General features: G+C 41.5%; 1 protein-coding gene across 8 annotated transcripts in view; it reads right to left on the bottom strand.

Moving 5' to 3' along the window:
• Nucleotides 1-26,350, bottom strand: part of NASP (nuclear autoantigenic sperm protein) — a 38,175-nt gene that overhangs the window by 4,668 nt on the left and 7,157 nt on the right. For 3 of the 8 annotated variants that reach the window (XM_031668077.1, XM_031668083.1, XM_031668087.1), the window contains exons 2-10: nt 24,666-24,713; nt 14,787-14,859; nt 13,195-13,305; nt 10,196-10,276; nt 8,597-8,706; nt 6,860-7,873; nt 1,756-1,835; nt 530-615; nt 345-418 (exon numbers count right to left, since the gene is read on the bottom strand). In XM_031668077.1, the coding sequence (XP_031523937.1) occupies nt 345-418; nt 530-615; nt 1,756-1,835; nt 6,860-7,873; nt 8,597-8,706; nt 10,196-10,276; nt 13,195-13,305; nt 14,787-14,859; nt 24,666-24,705 (1,669 nt within the window). In that variant the 5' untranslated portion in view covers nt 24,706-24,713. Of the gene's footprint in view, nt 1-344; nt 419-529; nt 616-1,755; nt 1,836-6,859; nt 7,874-8,596; nt 8,707-10,195; nt 10,277-13,194; nt 13,306-14,786; nt 14,860-20,018; nt 20,062-24,665; nt 24,714-26,350 lie in introns of those variants that run through there. The other 5 variants (XM_031668082.1, XM_031668090.1, XM_031668081.1 and 2 more) reach the window with 5 other exon arrangements.

Raw genomic sequence — 26,350 nt, 5'->3', positions numbered from 1 at the left:
CAAAAATTAGCTGGGCGTGGTGGTGGCTGCCTGTAATCTCAGCTACTCGGGAGACCGAGGCAGGAGAATTGCTTGAACCTGGGAGGCGGAGGTTGCAGTGAGAAGAGATTATGCCACTGCACTCCAGCCTGGGCGACAGAGCAAAACCCCATCTCAAAAAGAAGAAAAAAACCTACTGAAAGACTTTCTATGAGTGCCACTCAAAGAGACTGTTCATTGTTCCAGGGTCTACAGGGAACCCAGACCTGTCTTTTTAAAGATCAAGTTGGGTTCTAGAGAATCTATTAGAGGAAGAACGAGGGAGCTGAAGAGGGTAGGAGAGTATAAAATGGAAAATGCATTACCAGATTCAACACTGACTTCTCCGAGTTTAAGATGTGCCTGGGCAGCATAAAGCTGGGCTTCTTTTGTTTCTTGCCTAAAAGAAGGAAAGTTGATCAAAAACCTTAACAGTATCTGTCTAACCCTAACTGGTTTCTATTTAACCACCAAGCTCTCAACCCAAGCCTAGAAGCACCAAGAGTTTTACCTTTTAAAAATGATCTTTGCTAAATCCAGCATATCCCAGGCAAGCTCTAGGTTCCCAATCTCCTCCTCTTCATTTTCTTGAAGAGACTAAACAAAAAAAAAAAAAAAAAAAAAAAGGATAGGCATCTTTTCAGAATACAAATCTAAATGTATAACTTAGCGTAGCTTTAAAAAAGTTGATATACGATTCAAAATTTGGACTTTCTCCCTAAAATCTAGAGAATGGGTCCACATACTATCCTAAGTCATGGCCATGTCAGTGGTATTTTAACAGTGAAATGTTGGCTCACATACTAACACACAGGACCCCTAGAATCAAATTTATCCTCCCATCCTAGGCATGAATAAAGGATCCCTAATCCATAACCAAGGGACAGTTATCTATAATAATCATGCCGAGGGCTCGGCATATTGGGTCATGCCTATAATCCCAACACTTTTGGAGGCTGAGGCAGGAGAATCACTTGAGGCCAGGTTTGAAACCAGCCTGGGCAGCATAGCAAGACACCATCTAAACAAAATAAAATTAGAGAACAAATTAGCCAGACATGGTGGCAAACATCTGGAGACCTAGTTATCTGAGAAGATGAGGCCAGATTCCTTGAACCCAGGAGGCTGAAGATACTGTGAGCCCTGAATGTGCCAGTGCACTCCGGCCTGGGAAACAGAGACAGAGATTCTCTCTCTTAAAAAAATAACAGGCCAGGCACAGTGGCTCACGCCTGTAATCCCAGCACTTTGGGAGGCCGAGGTGGGCGGATCACAAGGTCAGGAGATCGAGACCATCTGGCTGACACGGTGAAACCCTGTCTCTACTAAAAATACAAAAAATTAGCCAGGCATGGTGGCAGGCGCCTGTAGTCCCAACCATTTGGGAGGTTGAGGCAGGAGAATGGCATGAACCCGGGAGGTGGAGCTTGCAGTGAGCCGATATTGCGCCACTGCACTCCAGCCTGGGCGACAGAGCGAGACTCCATCTCAAAAAAAAAAAAAAATCATGCCTAAACTAGGTAAGCTACAGTCCTGCAAATTAGCTGGGCGTGTTGGCACAAGCCTGTAGTCCCAGCCACTTGAGAGGCTGAGGTGATCACTTAAGCTCAGGTCTAGGCTGCAGTGAGCCATGATCATGATTACCCCACTGCAATCCAGCCTAGGCAACAAGAGTGAGCTCCTGTCTCCCAAAAAAAGAGAAAGGCTGACAACAGTACTGAGTGGCTAACAACATACCTTGTTTTCAAGGACTGAATCGTTTGGCATTTCTTCAGTCTTATCATTTTCTTTATCATCCTCTTCTGATCCTTCAGTTTCTAGAAGTAAAAATTCCTCAGTATTGAGAATATAACTAAGAACATCTTCTGACTAGTCAGAGATTCTAATATACGTGTCAACCTATATTCAGAGATAGGACAGGCCAGATGCTAATCCAAGTGAGTTAACACCTGAACTGAATATATTGTCAGTGGGTGCAGTCTAGTTCAAGTGTAACCTAGACTAAGAATGTGTAATCTTAGTCTACGGGTCAGACCTTCAGCAAGTAAAAGGCTGAGTGTTTCTCTTTTAAAAGTCAACCTGGACCATTCAGAATAAGATACATTGGCTAATGCCTCTTATTCACTGGCTAGAAGCTCCCATCCACTCAGCCAGAAGCAGGTGGAGACCTCAGTCAGTGTTTCTGATAGATTTTTTTTTTTTTTTTTTTTTTTTTTTTTTAAGACGGAGTCTCGCTTTGTTGCCCAGGCTGGAGTGCAGTGGCGTGATCTCGGCTCACTGCAAGCTCCGCCTCCCGGGTTCACGCCATTCTCCTGCCTCAGCCTCCCGAGTAGCTGGGACTACAGGCGCCCGCCACCACGCCCGGCTAATTTTTTGTATTTTTAGTAGAGACGGGGTTTCACCGAGTTAGCCAGGATGGTCTCGATCTCCTGACCTTGTGATCCGCCAGCCTCGGCCTCCCAAAGTGCTGGGATTACAGGCGTGAGACACTGCGCCCGGCCTCTGATATCTTTAAGCCATTCATTTGATAATACTAACAGCCTGGGAAAGTACCAAAGTTAAATGATTCCAGTCCATTCTGATCAAGAATGCTCAAGAGACTAGCTTTCCCACAACTGAGCTGTGGAGCAAAAAGCATAGTCCTTACCAACTTACACCAATGAGCATGTCACAGACTCCAGCCAGCTCTAGCACGTACAGAATTTGAGTAAGAAATACTATAACCCCTATTTTACTCCTATACCTTGTTAATGACACCTCTAAAATCTGCAGCCTTATAAACACTATATCTCACCATATTGAATACACTCACAAGTCAACCATCTAAAGGTCAGGCTCCTAATCAACAGCTCTACTGTCAGTGATTAGACAAATCAACAATGTTAAGTGATTAAAATAAGCTTTTTAATACAAACAACTCATGAATTGGATATAATGTACCTCTCTCTGCCATCTTTCATTATGCATTTTTAACACCACCAAAAGAGCTCAAATACTAACACCTTACAATGGGAATATAAAAATGGCAATTAGGCCTTAGAGCAATAGTCAGGTTAAGAGTTTTACCAGCAGCAACCACAAAAATATTCCATTTTCAAAGAAGCTTAGAAAATACTTTAACAAATTTATTTACTGAGGACATCAGGGCATTGCCATTGATACCTGGGCACGGGTTGGGAAAGGTTTTAAAGTAATGACAACGACTACCAGGCGCAGTGGCTCACACCTGTAATCCCAGCACTTTGGGAGGCCAAGGCAGGAGGATCATGAGGTCAGGAGATTCAGACCATCCTGGCTAACACAATGAAACCCCATCTCTACTAAAAATACAAAAAATTAGCCAGGCGTGGTGGCGTGCACCTGTAGTCTCAGCTACTCAGAAGGCTGAGGCAGGAGAATCGCTTGAACCCGGGAGGTGGAGGTTGCAGTGAGCCTAGATCATGCCACTACATTCCAGCCTGGGTGACAGAGCAAGACTCCATCTCCAAAAAAAAAAAAACTAATGGCAATGGCTTTCTCCTTAACCTAGCTCCCCACCATTCCTTGAAGATGGTACCGATTCCTCAAGAGGAACCAATAACATTCTTCTGAGGCAATTATAGGAATTTTAATTTAAAAATCTGATGTAAAACTTCCAAGTAATTAAGATACTTTGTTTCAAATTAGAGGTTGTCTTCTAGCATTCTGGTACGAGTAGGAAGAGATACCAGGTAGGAATAGAAGATAACAATATCAATTTAATTTTTCCTACACATTGGGAAGATGAAGTATTTACTTTTCTGTCAATTATCCTAAATATGTAAATCTACTTCAGCTTTTCTGCGTATTCTGCTAGAGGATGGGCGGAGTTAATAAAACCACCCATCTGGTCTAACTTTGGGGAACTAAGCCCAGACCCACTTGGAAATTTGGATATGAAAAGATAATGGTGTATGGTGGGCCAGGTGCTATGGTTTACACCTGTAATCCCAGCACTCTGGGAGGCTGAGGCTAGTGGATCACCTGAGGTCAGGAGTTCGAGACCAACCTGGTCAACACGGTGAAATTCCATCTCTACTAAAAATACAAAAAAATTAGTCAGGCCTGGGGACATGTGTCTGTGGTCCCAGCTACTCGGGAGGCTGAGGTAGGAGAAATGCTTGAACCTGGGGGGTGGAGGTTGCAGTTAGCTGAGATTACACCATTGCACCCCAGCTGGGCATGGTGGTGCACACCTGCAGTCTCAGCTGTCTGAGAGGCTGAGGCAGGAGGATGGCTTCAGCATAGGAGTTTGAGGCTATAGTGAGCCATGACTGTCATGCCACTGCACTCCAGCCTGGCAAAAGAGCAAGACCCGATTCAAAAAGAAATGGCACAGACCAATTATCTTTATTAGAAGGAAATGTGGCCGGGCCCGGTGGCTCAAGCCTGTAATCCCAGCACTTTGGGAGGCCGAGACGGGCGGATCACGCAGGTCAGGAGATCGACCATCCTGGCTAACACGTGAAACCCCGCCCTACTAAAAAATACAAAAAACTAGCCGGGCGAAGTGGCTCACGCCTGTAATCCCAGCACTTTGGGAGACTGAGGTGGGCGGATCACCTGGTCAGGAGTTTGAGACCAGCCTGGCCAGTATGGTGAAACTCCGACTCTATTAAAAATACAAAAGGTAGCCGGACATGGTGGCATGTGCCTGTGGTCCCAGCTACTTAGGAGGCTGAACGAGAAGAATGGCTTGAACCCGGGAGGCAGAGGTTGCAGTGAGCCGAGATCATGCCACTGCACTCCAGCCTGGGCAACACAGCAAGTCTCTGTCTCTAAAAAAAAAAACCAACAAAAAAAACAAAGAAATTTTGTCACTTATTTTAAAAATTAACTATATTTGAAAAGCCCCAGGCTTTTCATATTCTGCATCTTTTGGTGTTGTATATCAAGTATTGTTCTGCTTGTAAAGACAATACAGTTTTCCGTACTTTACAAAAGAAGAAATGGGAGAAAGGGGTTTAAGTAATTTACCCGAGTCACACAGTAAGGAGAAGGCTGGGTACCCAAACTTCTGGCTCGAGTACTCAACCACTTTCTGTGCTTTATTTTCCTTTACGTGTCAGCACCATTCTGCAGAAATCTTCCAAGCAGTTTTTTCACTTAAAAATTAAAACCCTATTTACTGCCACCTCTTGACTCTTTGCCATGTGTTGGACTGTACATTTCCTTCTTTTTTTTTTTTTTTTTTTTGTTTTTTTTTTTTTTTTTTTGAGACTGAGTCTGGCTCTATCGCCCAGGCAGAAAATTTCTAAATGAGTGTAGGAAAGCGATGAACACTGTCACCCAGCCCACAACAAAATTTCTAACTGAGTGTAGGAAAGGGATGAACACTGTCTTCTTTGATGTGTGGTAACTTGGGAAGAATAATATATTCAAGGCAGATCTTGGTTTGGATTCAGTACTATGACCCTAAACAAGTCATGTAACCTTTAAACTTCAACCTCATCACTATAACTTGGGCACTACTACCTACCACATAGTATTGTTTTAGGATCAGATGTAATATATGTGAGAGAGCTCTAACAATGTTAATTATGATCCTACTATGACATCTCTATCGTAGCTTACCATTCAAGGTCTTAGGAGCCAGTCAGCAGAGCTTGCTCACAATCATTAAGATCAAGACATGGGAGTTTTGTTTTGGGTTTTTTTTTTTTTTTTTAAAGGAATTTAGTTCTGTGCTTTTTTCCATAAAGAAAAGAAACCCAATGGTGCTACCATTTTAGCCAATTCATTTCCAGTTACTGAGCCTGTGCTGGCTGGAGTACAGGGACCTGCACATAGTGGAAGGAAGTTTACAAGAATGAGCTCAAAGTATTGAAGATGGGTCTCTGAAAATCTAAAACTGAAGAGAACTCTTGAAGTAGTCTGGCAATTACAAGAAGTAACCATTAGTTGGAATATACCTGTGGTTATTAATGCCAATGTTAGATGAACCTTATATACAGTAGAATCCTCAAATGATAGCAAAAGTCAGACTTGCCAGTTATGTAGTAATTAGAGGCTTATACATCTTAATGAAATTTAATCACAATTAGACCAATAGCATTATAGAAAGCATCCACGCTTTATAATATTCTAAGTAACAAAAAATTCAGTTTAGCAGCCGAAGCAAGCATGAAATGAGGAAGGAAAGCAGCAAGAGAGCTAATGGTTCTGTTTTTTGTTGCCTTGGGGAAGGTGGTGGGGGGCCTGTTTTAACTAATGTGAATAAGCCTCTAAACACTTCCTGAAGACTTAAAGGTAGAGAGGAGCACCAGAATTCTTTAACTCTGGTGATACAACAGTCAAGGTTAACTATCTTCATTTAAATGGCAGGCCTGCTTCAGTGTACCAATTCAGTGGATTCTACTGCTCTGTTCCTGCTTCCTAACACACAGAAAAGGAGTCATGTGAACAATAAATTTTAAAATCCAGAGGCATGCAAGTGAACATCCATTCAGCATTCTCTGCCAGCCTACTAGCCCACTATTTCCCTACCTACCCCACCCCTCATCTACCTTTTCCATCCCACTTTATTGGCTAGTATGATGCAACAAGTTACTGATAGCTAGCCAAGTCTCAGAAATCACAGAGAAGGCCTATTTTGCAGTTAGTAAAAATGTTAGTTTATAAGCCAACTAAAGAACACTTGCTGCTTTTGATTTAACTTACTTGACTAGCACAACCTTGTTAAACTACCCCCCTTTGCATTTAGCCCTTTCCTAATCCAAAGGCAGACGGAAAATCCTGAATGGAAGGCTGACTTTTACCCATAATTAGTGAGTCAAATCCAGAATGTACTCCACCCACTGCAGCTCTTGCATATCCCGGTTACCTTCACCCTCTTTCATCTGTTCTTCTCTCTCTTGTGTCTCTTCATTAGCAGCTATCTGAACTTTGTCTTCAGTTGATTTCTCAGTAGCTCCCTGGGCTACCTTGGTATCAACCCCATCTCCAGCTGCCTCAGACTCTTCTACTGACAGCTTAGTCTCCTCCTGACTAGGAACCAGCTTTGCCCTGACCTTCTCCTCTAGTCCTGAGCCATCTTTTGTTTCTGTCAGTCTTTCTATAGAAGTCTGTGGTTCAATAGGAGTCTGATCTCCTACAGCTGACGGTCCATTGACTGCACCATCCTTAGGGAGAACTGTAGCCTCCTGCCCAGGCTTTTCAGAGACTTCTGATCCAGCCTCTACAGCTGCGGCCTCTGCAGCCTCTGCTGTCACCTCTGGTGACTCTTCAGCAGGTGGCACTTCTTGACCTACCAGTTGTTCAAGAACCACCTTTCCTGCCTCATGTTCAGAGGTAACTACCTTCTCCTCTGGCTCGTCCCCACCCACATCCACTGGCTTGACTGTTGGGTCTAAAGACTCTGCTTCTAACTCCACTGCAGTGCCCTGCTTTTCTACAGTCACCACAGGTTGCTCTTCTGAAACTTCTCTTGGCTTCTCCTCCATGCTCACAATTACCTCTCCCTGCTTCTCCTGACCTTTTCCTCTGCACTCTTCTTGGACATCAGTTCCAGAAACTGATTTTTCTTCCTCAGCATCTGGTGCTTCCTGTTCTGGCTTCCCAGAAGTAACCTCAGCTTCATTCGGTCCTTCTGGTGCTGTTCCTCCTTTTGCCTCTTCAGAGGTTTCAGTTAACCAATCTAGAGTCAAGTCAACTTTTTCCTGTGGCTCCTCTGCAGATTCACTTATATCCATATCTTCTCTTCCACCCTTCTTCACTTCACTGTCCTGTTCTTTATTAGTTTCAGGCTTTGCCAAAGACTTGTCTTCTGTTTTTTTGGCTTCTTCTTTTTCTCCCATGGCGTCATAAACCTGTTCTCTCAACTCTTCCCTTGCTTCCTCTACATGGTTAAAGAACATGAAGCATAAACATGTCTTCGAGTTTAATGATAAAGGCATAAATGGAAACTAAAAATACATTCCCTTTAAACCCTCAAAAAGCCTACCAAGTTTCAGCAGATGGCCTTAAAACTATCTGCCCCCTAGAGAAAAGGAAAGGGAGCGTCCCAGCTAGCAGAGCAACTTATTGCAAAAGAAACCCAAGCTTGTTAAACTTTTGTTTTACTTGAGCATTCTGATTACCAGTTAGGTAAGAGATGCCAAGTTTTTCATTCTCCCCCAACTGATATGTAAAACTCTAGCAGCCAAATTCAGCTTAGAAATTATGTAATTTTCGCAGACATAAAAAATGTACAAGGGCTCTAAAAGTACCGCTATTAAAATAACTGAACTGCACAGACTGTTTTAAAAAATTTTGCATCAGAAAAATATTTAAGGTTGTAATAGTATTTAAAACACCAATTTAATCTTGCTTTTATCTTTTTGGTTTAAAAAACCCCAACTGAAATAACCAAATTTACTTAAGAGATTAAGTTATTCTCTTAGAAAAATCTGCTGTCAGTTTCAGTAAACAGCTACCCCCACTGCAATCTCTACCCGATGCAGGCATCACCCCAAGCATCCTAGGAGAGACCATCCAGGACAGGTAGAGCCCTGTTTCCACCACTGTATACAAGAAATATACAACGTCGCATCTCTTGAATGTCACATGCAACTCCACATACCATCTATATTATCATTATTTTCTGCCAGAGATTCATCTTCTGTTTTTTCTCCTTCTTCCTCTTCCACATGCACACCTTCCAAGGCGTTTCCCAACACACCATTCTCCATTCTAGGAGAACAAGAGAAAGCACCAAAGGTTTGATGGCTAGAATCTAGCAATTTTTTCTAAGACAGAAAATATAGTCCTGTATTATAAAAGCAAGGGAAGAGTAAGCCAAGCGCAGGCAATATATAACTATATTATATTCAAGGAAGCAATGAACAAAACTTTAGTAATATAAATCAAGACTGCAAGAGCACTGAAAGGAAATAAGCATACTCTACTCCTCCATCCAGCCGCTGAAAAGTGTGATGTCTCTTGTCAAAAGAACAAGACCTATATGCATTCCATTTGTAACAGAACCATACTATTTCCCAAACTCTGTATCCACCCATTTCTCTAAATAGCCAAAAATGCTCTAGCAAGATTTTCATGGCAAATCATGAGAAAGTTCTATATGATTATGAGATTAAAAACTTACCAGAGGCCAGGCATGGTAGCTCACGCCTATAATCCCAGCACTTTGGGAGGCGGAGGCAGGCAGATCACCTGAGGTCGGGAGTTCAAGACCAGCCTGACCAACATGGAGAAACCCCGTCTCTACTAAAAATACAAAATTAGCTGGACATAGTGGCGTAGGCTTGTAATCCCAGCTACTCAGGAAGCTGAGGCAAGAGAATCGCTTGAACCTGGGAGGCAGAGGTTGTAGTGAGCGGAGATCGCACCACTGCACTCCAGCCTGGGTGACAAGAGTGAAACTCCGTCTTAAAACAAAACAAAACAAAAAAACAACTTATCAGAACTGGGCCAGGTGCAGTGGCTCGCGCCTGTAATCCCAGCAGTTTGGGAGGCCGAGGTGGGTGAATCACCTGAGGTCAGGAGTTCAAGACCAGCCTGACCAACACGCTGAACCCTGTCTCTACTAAAAATAAAAAATTAGCTGGGTGTGGTGACACGCGCCTGTAGTCCCAGCTACTCAGGAGGCTGAGGCAGAAGAATCACTTGAACCCAGAAGATGGAGGATGCAGTGAGCCAAGATCATGCCACTGCATTCCAGCCTGGGTGACAGAGTGAGACTCCATCTCAAAAAAAAAAAAAAACTTACCAGAACTGAGATTAAATAGATGATACCATTTGCTAGTCTGTATACCCTAAACAGAACTTATTCTGGTTAATAAATTCTGATAGAACATAGCCAAGAACTTTTCAATAGTAAGAGTCTTTTTTACTCGACAGTCTCACCTGCTAATTCTTTCCAGTTGTCCTCTATTCAGTCCTTGTTTTGAGCTAGCTCACAGTGCTTTTAAGGATTCTCTCCCTACATTGAACTTTGGATCATTTACTATCAGAAAGATCTTTGCTCCTAATTGACTCCAGAAGTCAAAATTTAAATATAACTACTAATTGTATCAAGTGCCATTCACAACTTCGATCACTACTTCAAGCTCCTTCAAAACTCTCTAGGTAAAAGCAATCTTGCTTAGTTCCTGTGAAATCTCAAAGCTAGTAAAAACAATCCTAACAAGGAAACTTCAGTTTTTAAATACAACATCCATACCTTGCCAACTCCAGAAGTGATTTCCCATAGAAAAAGAAGGCTTCTCCACACTCATTAGCTGTCTCTCCATACTTCTTACCTCTACAAAGAGAATAAAAATCTAAAATCTGAATTACCATCTAGTCTAAAACATTTAGTTCTAGTTCTTCAGTTATAAATTGGTATTTCTCCAGTAACATACTCCTAGGAAACCAATACCCCTCTTGCTTTCATTTCAAGTCAAGGTCAAAGCGACGTTAAACAATGCATGAAAATCTTGTATGCTCTTTATCAATATATAACATACACACATCGTAAGTGAAATAATTGTGCTACAATTAGTAATATATAATGTAGGGCCAAACAACCCTAAGGTATTAATAGGTATTCCTCCTGCTAAAAGACGGATGTCAATATAGACCAGAGTAGTTAAAGGACCTTTGGCTGGGACCTAGAGGATGATTAAGGCCCATGGAAAGGCATGATGTAAAAGTGCAGAATATCTGGAGCTGTTTTACCTGGATTCAAATCCTACCTTTAACCCATAACTAGCTGTGAGACCTTAGACAAATTATTCTCACAGTGCCTTAGTTTTCTCATCTGTAAATGGGAACGTTAATAACTGTTTGTTCAAAGAGCTGTTGCAAGAACTAAATGAGTTATTAATGTATGTAAAAGCACTGAAAACAATGTTTAGACAACAAATAGCACTGTGTATAAGTCTTAGCTATTAAATTTAGAGAAGGAAGGACAAAAATTACATAAGTATAATAAATGAAAGGAGAAGGCCGGGCGCGGTGGCTCAAGCCTGTAATCCCAGCACTTTGGGAGGCCGAGACGGGCGGATCACGAGGTCAGGAGATCGAGACCATCCTGGCTAACACAGTGAAACCCCGTCTCTACTAAAAAAAAAACACAAAAAAACTAGCTGGGCGAGGTGGCGGGTGCCTGTAGTCCCAGCTACTCGGGAGGCTGAGGCAGGAGAATGGCGTGAACCCGGGAGGAGGAGCTTGCAGTGAGCTGAGATTCGGCCACTGCACTCCAGCCTGGGCGACAGAGCGAGACTCCGTCTCAAAAAAAAAGAAAAAAAAACACAATGAACAAATAAATGAAAGGAGAAAGTACTTTTCTATGTAAGGTAAGAAGACTGGCTTTCATGGAGTGAAATACTGACAGAATTCATGCAAAGCCAGGCCAACTAATGGCCTAAGAGTCTATTGAGAGTAAACAGAGAACCTAAGCAGTAAATTGTGATGGAGGTCATGTTTAAGGGTAGTCTACTAGATTAGAATAGGACATCTCAAATTTTCTTCCTAAATACCCTTAATGGCAGGAAAACGTGGGAATACTGACCTCTCCAGTAATCTGGGAAAAATAACCTAAGAAAAAAGTGTTTATGTGTGCTTAAAAACTTAGGTAACATTTTATGTTGTAAGACAACCATGCATTTTTAAATAAAAATACGTAATTCAGCTGGGCACAGTGGCTCACGCCTGTAATCCCAGCACTTTGGGAGGCTGAGGCAGGTGAATCACCTGAGATCGGGCGTTCGAGACCAGCCTAACCAACATGGAGTAACCCCATCTCTACTAAAAATACAAAATTAGGCAGGCGTGGTGGTGCATGCCTGTAATCCCAGCTACTCGGGAGGTAGAGGCAGGAGAATCACTTGAACCCGGGAGGCAGGGGTTGCAGTGAGCTGACATCACGCCGTCGCACTCCAGCCAGGGCAGCAAGAGCGAAACTCCATCTCAAAAAAAAATTTAAAAAAATAAAATTCCCTAAATACTACCAGATAAAATTTGGTCTCTACCCTACCAAAGCTCCAATTCATTAAGCTCAAGCAGAGAGGAACAAAGAGGACAGGAATCAGACAAGAGATTATTGCAGATATCCAGGAGTAAGATTCTGTTCTGGATATTGGGAGAGGCAGTAGGGGGTTAGGAAAAGAATAGATTGATATTAAGCGTCAAACCTGAAACCCACAAATGCTTTGTTATAACCATTTCTTTTATAAGGAACATTTAACTTAACTGTACGTAATGTAATCAACTGTATGTAATGTATGTAATGACTGACCTTCAATTCCAATTGCTAATACTATATTTGAGGAAACTAACTCAAATCTAGCCATAAACCAAAAGCCTGATGCTTGAAGATTTAACTTTTTTTTTTCCCCTCTCAGATAATGGAGGTACATTAAAGTCTTTGGGGGAAAATAAATGATCTTTAAGGCCCTAAAGCTAACATTTTCCTCCAGGATATAGGTCTACATGGCTACCTGGTGGTAGCTACCAACTTCTAAGCAATTCCAACAACAGTGCTAAGAACGTATGAAAATGTGCTAAAAATGTATGAAAAAATGCTGTGCTAATAATAGCGCTATCAATCATGACTTGCTTGGGCCTAAAGTGTTTCCACAGACACAAACTTCCAGTGTTAAAATTGGGAAAGTCAGGCTGGGCTCAGTGGCTCACACCTGTAATCCCTTTACAAAGCACTTTGGGAGGCCAAGGTGGCTTAAGCCCAAGACTTCCGAGACCAGCCTGAGCAATGTGGGGAAATCCCATCTCTACAAAAAAAAAAAATACAAAAATTAGCTGGGCATGGTGGCACACACCTGTGGTCCCAGCTACTGGGGAGCCTGGGAGGTTGACGCTACAGTAAGCATGAGATTGTGCCACTGCACTCCAGCCTGGATGACAGAGACCCTGTCTCAACAACAACAAAAAAAAGCGGGGGAGGGTGGGGAGAGGTCCTAGACAAACCAGGACAAGGTATGGTCACCTAAATTAGCAGTGATTGGAATATAAATTACATTACTCAGGAAAATGAAAGGGTGAAATTGCTTGGTGATATTTAAAGTTTTACACTTATAGTTACTGGTACAAACCACATGAAAAATAATCAAATGTTTTAAAACTCTTGCTCTTCATGTTTTTTCCCCATAAAATAACTTTTTATAACTCAAGGTTTATTAGAACATAATATTACATCATAGCAAAATATACAATACTTACAAAAGACTAGCTGCTTCCTGGAATGCATTGACAGCTGCTGGAATATCCCCCATCACCAGATGTTTCTGTCCTAAACCCAATAGTTTCTTAGCTTCACTATCCACATCCAGACTGCAAGAAAAAGATTTTTTTCTAGTGTCAAGTACTGTTTAAATCAGTATTATTTGAATACCTGCTATATTTGAACAATAGTTTAATTTTTTAAAACCTTTGGACTACTCTGGCAAGGCCTGGCTAACACACTTATTTACCATCACAAAAATCAAAAGAAATCTTAAAGGCAACATTCCCAGAAGCTTGACTAGAATATTTTCTCGTAACGGCTCATCTACTCACAAAGCCTGTATTATATCACTATAAATATTTGCTAATTAAGCAACAAATAAAAAAGGTATCATAAAAGAACCATAAATTCATAAAAATTGTACTAGCTAAAAGAATTATTAGGAAGCATTAGGTAAACAGGGCAAGAGGCAGTGATTTTAAGATTAAGACAATGTAGTATTGGCATAAAGAAAAGCAAATGGATCAAATAGAACACAGAGTACAAAAACAGATCCACACATATACAACTAACTGAAATTTTGACAAAGTACCAAGGAAATGCAATGGGGAATGGATAATCTTTCTAACAGATGGTGCTGGAGTAATTATAAATCTACATGCAATAAAGTGAACCTCAACTGTTATCTATACCTCATACAAAAATTAATCTGAAATGGATCATAGGCTATCTAAATATAAGATTTAAACCATAAAATTTATACAAAGAACTATAGGATAAAAATCTTAGTGACTTTGGGTTTGGCAAAGATTTCCTGAATATGAAAGAAAAAGCACAAACTATTAACAAGAGGAAAAAAAAAAATCAATAAAGTAGACATACCATTAAAATGAAAAACTTTTGATTCTGAAAGACACTATTATAAAAACAAAAAAGGCAAGCCAAACTGGTAGAAAATATATGCAAAACTTCTGATAAAGGACTTGAATATATAAAGAACTCCTAGAATGCAATAATAATCCAATAAAAAGGGGGCGAAAGATTTTAACAAACATGTCATCAAAGATACATGGATGGCAAATAAGCACATGAAAAGATGCCAACATTATGGGTCACTCAAAAAAATACAAACTAAACCCATGATAAGATACTGTTATACTCACTATAATGGCTAAAATTTTAAAAGACTGACCACACACCAAATGACGGTGAGGATGTAGGGCAACTAGAACTGTCAAAACACTGCTGGTAATAATGTAATGATAGAATCACTTTAGCAAACAGTTTGGGTGTTTCTTAAAGTTAGATATATACCTACCATATGATCCAGCCATTCCACTCCTAGGTATGGACCCAAAAAATGGAAATGAATGCCCATACAAAGACTTGTACACAAATATTCACAACAGCTTTATTTGTAAGCCAAAAACTGGAAACCCAAATGGATAAACAAATTGTGATATATCTACATCATGAAATGTCATTCACTAATAAAAAGAATGAACTATTAATACACGTGGTAACATGGATGGATCTCAAAATAATTATGCTGAATCAAAGAAGCTATACAAAAAGAAACAGTACTTACTGTATGATTCTATTTAGATAATATTCTACAAAATGCAACCCATCTTCAGTGACAGAAAGCAGATTAATGGTTGCTGGGGAGGGAATGAAGTACAAAGGCACATGAGGAAACTTTGAGGTGATGAATATGCTCATTATCTTGATTGTGATAATGGTTTACAGGTGTATATACATATGTAGAAACTCGTAATTGTTACTTTAAAGTTATGTGCAGTTTCCTGTGTGTCAATTAGACCTTTATTTAATGTTTCTTACAGCTTTAAGAAAAACCTGGGTCAAAAGAGCAAGAGTCAGTGATATTCTAAGTTCCATTAATGAAAACCAAATTATTTGGAAGGATAATCCCTCTTCTTAATTCAATCAACAATACTTGGGCACCTAATATTGTTGGGCACAATTCAAGACACTGTGATTATAACAAGAATGAGCTAAGACCACATGGACAATGTCAAATTGAAGCAGAGAACTTAAGGTAAGCCGGGGAAAAAAAAAAAAAAAAAAAACAAGGGAAAAGCACTCTAGGGCAGAGGCAACAGTAAGTTCAAAGCTCTAAAAGAAGCTTGCTTGAAATATTTGAAAAACAGAAAACTTTTCTGGCTAGACTAAGCTGGGGAAGAATATAGGAAATAAAAGGGAAGAGGGAGAGAGCAGCATCACGTTAGTATAGACTTTAAGACAGAATAAGAATAGAACTGGGGAGAAAACCAGTTGGAAAGAAGTCTGGCCGGGCTGCGGTGGCTCATGCCTGTAATCCCAGCACTTTGGGAGGCTGAGGTAGGTGGATCACAAGGTCAGGAGTTCGAGACCAGCCTGACCAACATGGTGAAACCCCATCTCTACTGAAAATACAGAAGTTAGCTGGGCGTGGGGGTGTGTGCCTGTAGTCCCAGCTACTTGGGAGACTGAGGCAGAAGAATTGCTTGAACCAGGGAGGCAGAGGTTGCAGGGAGCCGAGATTGTGCCACTGCACTCCAGCCTGGGTGACAGAGCGAGACTCCATCTCAAAAAAAAATAAAGAAAAAGAAAAAGAAAAAGTCTAAGGCTGAGCATGGTGGCTCATGCCTGTAATCCCAGCACTTCAGGAGGCCAAGGTGGGAGGATCACTTGAGCCCAGGAGTTCGAGACTAGCATCTCTACAGGAAAATACAAAAATTAGCTGACATCACGGTGTGCACCTGCAGTCCTCGTTACTCAGGAGGCTAAGGAAGGAGGACTGTTTGCGCCCAGGAATTCAAGGCTGCAGTGAACTAGGATCATGCTGCTCCACTCTAGCCTGGGCAACAGAGCAAGACCCTATGTCCAAAAAAAAAAAAAACAAAACAAAACACCACTCTTTCTCTATTTAAAAAAAAAAAAGGAAAGAAAGAAACTGTAAAAATCTAGACAAGAACCTGAGGAGTATTAGAGGTTAGATTCTGAATATACTTATTTTAAAATCTGCTAATGGGCCGGGCGCAGTGGCTCAAGCCTGTAATCCCAGCACTTTGGGAGGCCAAGACGGGCGGATCACGAGGTCAGATCGAGACCATCCTGGCTAACACGGTGAAACCCCGTCTCTACTAAAAAATACAAAAAACTAGCCGGGCGAGGTGGCGGGTGCCTGTAGTCCCAGCTACTTGGGAGGAGGCTGAGGCAGGAGAATGGCATAAACCCGGGAGGCGGAGCCTGCAGTGAGCTGAGATCCGGCCACCGTGCTCCAGCCTGGGTGACAGAGGAAGACTCCGTCTCAAAAAATAAAAATAAAAATAAAATAAAATAAAATCTGCTAATGGACTAGGTATATAATTTATTGAATAAAAGAGTGAGAGATAAAGCAAACGTTTTTTGGCCTGGGCAACTGGTATTAAGTGTTAATAACGGACGATGTAGAAATTTTACCTACATTTAAACCCTAGGATCTTCACCTCATAAAATTATTGAATTATTACCCCCACTTTACAGATGGAAAACTCAATACTAATGGCAGCGATTCAAATCTACACAATCTAGATGAAAAATTCTAGAACAACATTGCCACTGTCTGATAAAAAGTCAACTGAAGGAAAAGTCATTGAGAAACAAGGCAATCAATTACTGTACAGTATTTAGCTTTGGATATGTTAATTCTGAGATCCCTATTAGGCCTCCAAGATATTATAAGGGGAAATTTGGGAGAGATATGGGGACTAGAGATACAAATGGGAGAGTCAGGTACTTAAAGCTACGGGACTTAACTGGGGAGAATACATAGGGAGTGGCTACTAATAAAGAGGTTGTAGGACTGGCTGAGTCCTGGAAGCCTTCCAATATTTAGATAGGGGAGATGAGGAAGAACAGGGGTTGGGGGAATAGCCAGTGAAGGAAAAGAGACAAGAAAATAGTATGAAGTAAAGTAACGGGGCCAGGCACAGTGGATGGCCAACACAGCGAAACCCTGTCTCTACTAAAAATACAAAAATTAGCTGGGCACAGTGGTGCACGCCTGTAATCCCAGCTACTTGGGAGGATGAGGCAGGAGAATTGCTTGAACCCGGGAGGAGGAGGCTGCAGTGAGACAAGATCGTGCCACTGCACTCCAGCCTGGGTGACAGAGCAAGATTCCATCTCAAAAATAAATAAATAAATAAAAATAAAAATAAAAAACGTAACAGGAAAAAGTAATGGGAGTAATGGATTGGGTCAAATGTTAAAGACAAGATTAACTCAGAGAGCTGAGAGATGACTACTAGGAATATGGATGGTATTAAAGACCATAAACAAGACTATTTTAGTAGAATGGTAGAGAAAAACTTGATTGAAGTAGCTTCAATTAATAACAAAAGTAGTAGTAGAGAAACAGAGTGGACACCTCTTTCACATTTTCCTGTCAAAGAAACTGATGTGAGGTAACAGATGAAGGGAAGTATGAGGGGGTCAACAAACAGTTAAACCTGATGATACCTAGTGGGTTGATATAAGTAATCTCATAGGAAACAATAGTATTGTTGTATAGAGAACTACAGGAGTTCTATTATTAAGTAAACAATGAGTGGGATCTTGTGAACAAATGGAGATGCTGGTGTTACGTAAGAGCAAAAAAACTTTGATGTCAGGATCCTTTACACTGTTACATTACTGAAGCCCTCCAAAAGCCTCTGTGTATGCAAGTTACATCTATCAGTATTCGCCATACTGAAATTAAAACTAAAATAATTTTAAATATTTTAAAATGTTACATGTTAATAACATGACTTTCTCTGAAAAGTAACTCTTCAAAACAAAAATTTGGTAAGAATAGTGGCGATGTTACATTTTTACAAATCTCCTAAATGTCTGTTAGTAGAACAGGATTTCCCTATTCACTATTCTGCAATGTTTTCTTTTCATTAAAGTACAAGAATATCTGACTTGACATAGATATGCAGTTGGAAAGGGAATATTTAATATTTAAATAGTCCTTTCAGATAACTGGATATACTTCTGTTACCACACCCAAACCCAACAAAGTGGTCACTTGTCTTTAAAAAAAAAAAAAGTCTTGCTCTGTCACCCAGGCTGGGGTACAGTGGCACAATAGCTCACTGCAACCTCCACCTCCTGGGTTCAAGCCATTCTTGTGCCTCGGCCTCCCCAGTAACTGGGATTAAAAGAGGGCACCACCACACCCAGTTAATTTTTGTATTTTTAGTAGAGACCGTTTCACCATGTTGGCCAGGCTGGTCTCAAACTCCTGACCTCAAGTGATCCACCACCTTGGCCACACAAAGTGCTGGGATTACAGGCAGGAGCCACCATGCCCAGTCAACAAGTGGTAATTTATTTTTTTTTTTTTTGAAACAGCCTCTCACTCTATTGCCCAGGCTGGAGTGGCGCGATCTTGGCTCACTATAACCTCTGCCTCCTGGGTTCAAGCGATTCTCTTGCCTCAGCCACTTGAGTAGCAGGGATTACAGGTGCATGCCACCATGCCCGGCTGATTTTTGTATTTTTACTAGAGACAGGGTTTCACCATGTTTGCCAAACTGATCTCAAACTCCTGACCTCAAGTGATCCTCCCGCCTCAGCCTCCCAAAGTACTGGGATGCAGGCGTGAGCCACCACACTTGACCAACAAAGTGGTAATTTCTTAAAGGTTAGTTGTACTGTACGATCTGAAAACACTGATGAACTTCTCATACTGGTACATTAAAAACCAGTCTATCTTGTATTCTAAATCTTCTACTTATGAATGACTACATAAACCCAAGGTCACAGCAGCAGTACTCACAATAAAAAGCAAGGAAATTCTGACACACCACAACATGGATGAACGTTAAGAACACTATGCTAAGTGAAATAAGCCAGTCACAAAAAGGTAAATATTCTATTATTCCATTTATATGAGGTACCTAAAGTAGCCAAATTCATAGAGACAGAAAGCAGAATGGTGGTTGCTAGGGGAGACAGAAAGAGGGAGTTTTTACTGGGTAATAGTTTCAGATCTGCAAGATAAGACTGGGTATACAACAATGTGAATTTACTTAACACTACTGACTTACACACTTAAAAAGATGGAAAATTTTATATTATGTGTATTTTACCACAACTTAAAACTCAATTTCATCAGAACAGTCATAAAGTATTAGGATACTGTCAGTCTCACAACAGCAGTTGATATATAACTTATCCAAAAAAATTTTTTTTTTTTTTTTTTTTTTTTTTTGGAAAAAAATTCCCCCCTTGTCTCCCCCGGTGGGGTGCAGTGGCGCGATCTCGGCTCACTGCAAGCTCCGCCTCCCAGGTTCAGGCCATTCTCCTGCCTCAGCCTCCGAGTAGCTGGGACTACAGGCGCCCGCCACCACGCCCGGCTAGTTTTTTGTATTTTTAGTAGAGACGGGGTTTCACCATGTTAGCCAGGATGGTCTCGATCTCCTGACCTCGTGATCCGCCCGCCTCGGCCTCCCAAAGTGCTGGGATTACAGGCTTGAGCCACCGCGCCCGGCCCTCCAAAATTTTTATTTTTCATGTGAAAGCTCACATTCTATCAATAGCACCGATACTGTCAGTTATTTCCCTTAAAGTGACAGGCTCACTGTATTCATTTTGGAGAAAACATCTGCTAAGTATCAAGTCTAAATAAAAGTTTGTCTGTTGGTCATTCTTTCAAAAATAAAACTTTTGAATAAAACATTCTTTCCAATAAAAGCCAGTAAATAAAGTTACATGAAAAAAGCTTAATCAACTCTTAATTAAAATCACACAAGGGCTTTTCATAAAAAAAAACCATTGTACCTACTTTTGATATGCTGAAGCGCTCCATCCATAATTCCTATTTTGCCAGGTTACCTTAAAGCCACGTAGTCAAGGACTGAGAATTAATAAACTTAAGTTTGTAATGCTTCATCATGGACATTTTCTAAGTGAAGGTGATAGTGAAGAACACAAGAATTGCTAGTACTGTTTGTTGCCACTGCCTTGATTTATGTTAAGGGAACAGCAGGTTTATCCACCATTACTTTTGCACGATCAGTGCCAGTGGTCAAAAAGGCAGTCTTATTATTACAAAAACAGTTTTGATCTTACATTATTCCTGAAAAAGTACTTGAGACCGAAGGGTATACAAGAAAAAAACTTTGAGAACTGCTGAATAAGAGCATGAAAAGGCATTCAAAAGGAGAGAATATATGGCTACAGATATATGGCACAGTGTTAAGAAATTTCTCTGCGTATTGTTTATTCAGTGAACAAACAAAAATCCAGAACCAAACATAAAACAAAGGAAAAATCATCAGGTAAAAAGCAAGATGAGGGGTATGATGTTGACTGTTTAAGAAAATATAAAGAAAAAGTTGATCAACTGGGTGCCGTGGCTCATGCCTGTGATTCCAACAACTCGGGAGGCTGAGGAGGGAGCATCATAGGGAGGCCAGGAGTTCAAGACCTGCCTGGGCAACATAATAAGACCCTGTCCCTAAAACACACAAAAAAAACTTAGTCTGGGAGGCTGAGGCAGGAGGATCTCTTGAGCCCAGGAGTTTGAGGCTGCACCAAGCCAAGATCAGGACCCACTGTACTCCAGCCTGAGTGGCTGAACAATACCCTGACTCAAGGAGGAAAAAAAAAGGAGAAACGATTAAGCAGTTCAGCAGAATGGGAAAACAACTTGACTGGAGAAATGCGGTATAAGTGCCAATCAAAACTAAAAACGCACTTTAGGTCAGAGGTTATAAATTTAAGGTGAGACTAACAATGTGTTTTCCAACCATCCTTCATGTTTCTCTCAGAATCAGAATATTCTGGTCTTCGAAAAATCAAATGCTTATGCCAAGCATGGTGGCTCACACGCCTGTAATCCCAGCACTTCGGGTGGCTCAGGTGAGAAGATGGCTTGAGCCCCAGGAGTTTGAGGCCAGCCTGGGCAACATGACAAAACCTCATCTCTAAAAACAAAATACAAAAATTAGTCAGGCATGGTGGCACACATCTCTGGTCCTAGCTACTCAGGAGGCTAAGGCAGGAGGATCACCTGAGCCCAGGGAATGTCAAGGGTGCAGTGAGCCACGATCGCACCACTGTATTCCAACCTGGGCAATGGAGTTTAATATTGATGATTACATATCAAGCACTGTGTTTTGGGTAGCCTAGCTTCATTTAGTCAGTCCAGAAACTTAAATACTATGGTTTAAGTAACCCCTTTAAAAGTATTGTGTTTAGGATCAATCCTAAACAGTATTCAGTATTCATACCACCCAAATACCAGATTAACTCACAAGACATTTTGTTTTGTTTTGTTCTGAGATGCAGTTTTGCTCGTCACCCAGACTGGAGTACAGTAGTGTGATCTTGGCTGACTGCAACTTCCGCCTCCCGGGTTCAAGTGATTCTTCTGCTTCAGCCTCCCAAGTAGCTGGAATTACAGGCACTCGCCACCACACCCTGCTAATTTTTGTATTTTTTAGTAGAGATGGGGTTTCACCATGTTGGCCAGGCTGATCTTGAACTCCTGACCTCAGGTGATTCACCCACCTCGGCCTCCCAAAGTGCTGGGATTACAGGCATAAGCCACTGCACCTAGCCCTATTTTTTTTCTTTCCTTGTTTTTGGAGACAGGGTCTTACTCTGTCACCCAGACTAGAGTACAGTGGCCAGATCACAGCTCACCACAACCTCGACTTCCTGGGCTTGCCACAATCCTCCTACTTCAGCCTCCCCAGTATCTGGGACCATATGCAAGTGTCACAATGAACAATTTTTTTAAAATTTTTTTGGTAGAGATGGGGTCTTGCTATGTTGCCCAGGCTGGTCTCAAACTCCTGGGGTCATGTGATCCCCTCAGAGATGGAGGTCTTGCTTGGCCTCTCAAAGTGTTGGGATTACTGGTGCAAGCTACCACACCCAGCCAAACAGTATTTCATAAGATTTATTTTAACCCTTTTCCCGTTTAGGAAAAAAAAAAATAGTACAGCTCGCTGCCAGCTCTCATTTAATTTTACATAAACATGTTCTTTGAAGCTGAAGCAAATCTGACTTTCAGTGTGAAAATAAAAATATAAAACTGTTCTTGGAGTTATTTATTTATTTATTTTTGGAGAGAGAGTCTCACTGTCACTTAGGCTGGAGTGCAGTGGCACAATCTTGGCTCACTGCAACCTCAACCTCCGAGGTTCAAGTGATTCTCCTGTCTCAGCCTCCCAGGTAGCTGGGATTACAGGTGCCCGCCACCACGCTCAGCTAATTTTTGTATTTTTAGTAGATACAAGGTTTCACCATGTTGGCCAGGCTGGTCTTGAACTCCTGACCTCAAGTATCAGCCCACTTCAGCCACCCAAAGTGCTGGGATTACAGACATGAGCCACCATGCCTGGCCGGAGTTATTTCTCAACACAACTAACATCAGAATCGTCTATTTCAGAAAAATTGGATTCATCAAATGAATCTCTGGCCAACAACCATTTGAGAATAATGTTAACATCATACACAGGAATGCTACGTTTTCTAGGATTTGACATTTATAGTGATTGAGAATTACCATATTTTGTAAATGGAAATACCATTACTAAAAACAGAATGCTATAAATAGAATGATGTCTTTTTATCCAAAATCGATATATTAGAGTGATGTGAAAATAATAAAGGAGAGCTACTTCATGGCATTTATCACTGGGTAAATGCTGCAACCCCAAGCACCACCAGCAAGTATTCTCGGGGCAAATGGGAAAAGGGTTAAATAACCAAGATGACAATGGGATTTCAAACATGAAAAACATAAAACCCTGTAGACACTTAAAAAATGTATTTGTGGGCCAGGTGCGGTGGCTCAAGCCTGTAATCCCAGCACTTTGGGAGGCCGAGGTGGGCGGATCACGAGGTCAGGAGATCAAGACCACCCTCACTAACATGGTGAAACCCCATCTCTACTAAAAATACAAAAAAATTAGCCGGACATGGTGGCGGGCACCTGTAATCCCAGCTACTTGGGAGGCTGAGGCAGGAGCCGGGAGGCGGAGGTTGCAATGAGCCGAGATCTCGCCACCGCACTCCAGCCTGGGCGACAGAGCAAGACTGTCTCAAAAAAAAAAAAAAAGAAAAAGAAAATTCGGCCGAGCGCAGCGGCTCACACCTGTAATCCCAACACTTTGGGAGGCCAAGGTGGGCAGATCACCTGAGGTCAGGAGTTCAAGACCAACCTGGCCAACATGGTGAAACCCCATCTCTAATAAAAATATAAAAATTAGCCAGGCGTAGTGGAACCCGCCTGTAATCCCAGCTACTTGTGAGACTGAGGCAGGAGAACTGCTTGAACCCAGAAGGCAGATGTTGCAGTGAGCCAAGACTGCACCACTGCACTCCAGCCTGGGCGACAAGAGCGAAACTCCATCTCAAAAATAAACAAAATAAAATAATTAGCCAGATGTGGTGGTACATGCCTATAGTCCCAGCTACTCAGGAGGCTAAGGCAGAAGAGTCCCTTTAGCCCTCGAGTTCAAGGTGGTGGTGAGCTATGATCACATCACTGTACTCCAGCTTGGGCAACAGAGCAAGACCCTGTCTCTAAAAAATAAAACAAGAAATCTCTAGAGATGTAACCTAGCATCTACCTTTTGGGTAAGCTTTTTAGTTATTTATTATGCCCACCTCTGATTAAGAAACATAGTCACTGCAGGTGTAGATCTGAGATTAAGAAAAACAAAGAACCACAGTCATATCAAGATGGAAAAGTTACAGGGGGAAGAGGTGAGACGGGCCTGGTAGTTTACATCTATAATCCTACACTTTGAAAGGCTGAGGCAGGGAGGATTGCTTGAGGCTAGGAGATTGAGAACAGCCTTGGCAACATAGCAAGACCCTATCTCTCCAAAAAACTTAAAAATGAACCAGGTGGGCCGGGCGCAGTGGCTCATGCCTATAATCCCAGCACTTTGGGAGGCCGAGACGGGTGGATCACAAGGTCAGAAGATCAAGACCATCCTGACTAACCCCCATCTCTACTAAAAATACAAAAAAAATTAGCCGAGCATGGTGGCGAGCGCCTGTAGTCCCAGCTACTAGGGAGGCTGAGGCAGGAGAATGGCGTGAACCCAAGAGGTGGAGCTTGCAGTGAGCCTGAGATTGCGCCACTGCACTCCAGCCTGAAAAAGAGTGAGATTCTGTCTCAAAATTTAAAAAAAAAAAAAAAAAAAAAAAAAAAAAGGAGCCAAGTGTAGTGGCATGTGCCTATAGTCCTAGCTACTCAAGAGGTTGAGGTGGGAGGACTGCTTGAGCCCAAGAGTTCAAAGTTATGGTGAGCCCTGACTGCACACTGCACTTTGGCCTGAGCAACAAAGCAACATCTTGCCTCTATCAAAAATAAATTAAAAAACAAAAACAATGAAACTGTAAAGTTATATTTCTTAGTTTATGTTCCAGATATGAATCTAATTATATACCATGTAAATAATCTTACCTCTCCACCTTATCTGCAGATGTAGAAGGAGCAGAAACATCTTCAATTCTGCAATAAAAAAATTAAGGAGAAAAAAGGTAAAACTGGAGACAATTATTAAGCCTGAAAATAAATTCAGAAAAATATAAAGGAATAAAAAAGCTGTCATTTATTAAATACCCAAGTATTATTTACTTACATTATCAAATTTAATTCTTATTCAAATATCCAGGGCTGAAAATAAGTAGCAACTTCACAGCTATAACCACAGGGATGAGGAACAACTTAAAGGGCAGTGCTTTCAGCTACAGGTTGTAAGCTATCTGGGCCATTTGCCTAGAATCTTGAAATGGTCTTGGATCCTTATCTACAAACTCTGTCACAGCCATTTATATCAAATAGTTTTATTAAGGGGTCATTCTGACCAAATGTTCTAGCGCAGAACCTTTCAAACTACCTGTGGTTAAAGGACTAGGTCTTTTATTGCCATTCTGTAACACATAGGTTTTTTAAATACAATGTCAGGGAGATGTCACAGCGAGACTCCATCTCAAAAAAAAAAAAAAAATACACTATAACTAAAATATAAGACTCTGAATTGAATACCATTACAAGCAAGGAACCAGTAAAAACACTATTAAATAACATTGTAAAGCACTTATCAGTGATAAATTTTCTTTTCTCTTTTTTTTTTTGAGATGGAGTCTCGCTCTGTCGCCCAGGTTGGAATGCAGTGGCGCGGATCTCGGCGCATTGCAAGCTCCACCTCCCAGGTTCATGCCATTCTCTTGCCTCAGCCTCCTGAGTAGCTGGGACTACATGTGCCCACCACCACACCTGGCTAATTTTTTTTGTATTTTTAGTAGAGACGGGGTTTCACCGTGTTAGCCAGGATGGTTTTGATTTTCTGAACTCGTGATCCGCCTGCCTCGGCCTCCCAAAGTGCTGGGATTACAGGCATAAGCCACCGTGCCCAGCCGATAAATTTATTTATATTCTTGCTTAGCACAAGCCTAGACAAATAGAAAAGAGGCTGAACTAAGGCAATACTTGTACAGTTGGAAAAAAAGGAATTAAAGCAGTGTTTCTCAAATTGTAGTCTGTATGCAAACCATTTGGAGGAACTGTTAAAACAGTTTGAGCTCCACCCCCTACAGTTTCTGAGTCAGAAGGTTTGAGGTAAGGTTCAAGAATCTGCACTTCTAACAACTGCACAGGTGACACACTGCTGGTTTCTAGAACCATGCTCTGAGGACTACTGGACTGAGCAAAATTTATAAACCGATGATGAACAAAATTATATGATACTGATGAACAAAAATTATAAACGGATGTTCATGTCCCATCTGGGCAATAGATATGTCTGATCCAGTTTTGTTTTGTTTTTGAGACAGTCTTTCTCTGTTGCCCAGGCTGGAGTGCAGTGGTAATCATCTTGGCTCCCTGCAACTTCTGCCTGCCAGGTTCAAGCGATTCTCCTGCCTCGGGTTCCCAAGTAGCTGGGATTACAGGTGCCCGCCACCATGCCCGGCTAATTTTTCTATTTTTACCAGAGATAGGGTTTCACCATATTAGCCAGGCTGGTCTCGAACTCCTGACCTCAAGTGATCCTCCCGCTTCAGCCTCCCAAAGTGCTGAGATTACAGGTGTTAGCCACCGTGCCCGGCCTGATCCAGTTATTTTTTAACATGTTAATTCTAATAGCC

The sequence above is a fragment of the Papio anubis genome, chromosome 1 (assembly GCF_008728515.1).
Source record: "Papio anubis isolate 15944 chromosome 1, Panubis1.0, whole genome shotgun sequence".
NCBI lineage: Eukaryota > Metazoa > Chordata > Mammalia > Primates > Cercopithecidae > Papio > Papio anubis.
Note: the sequence above shows the minus strand (reverse complement) of the source record. Positions and strands in the feature narration are given on the sequence as shown.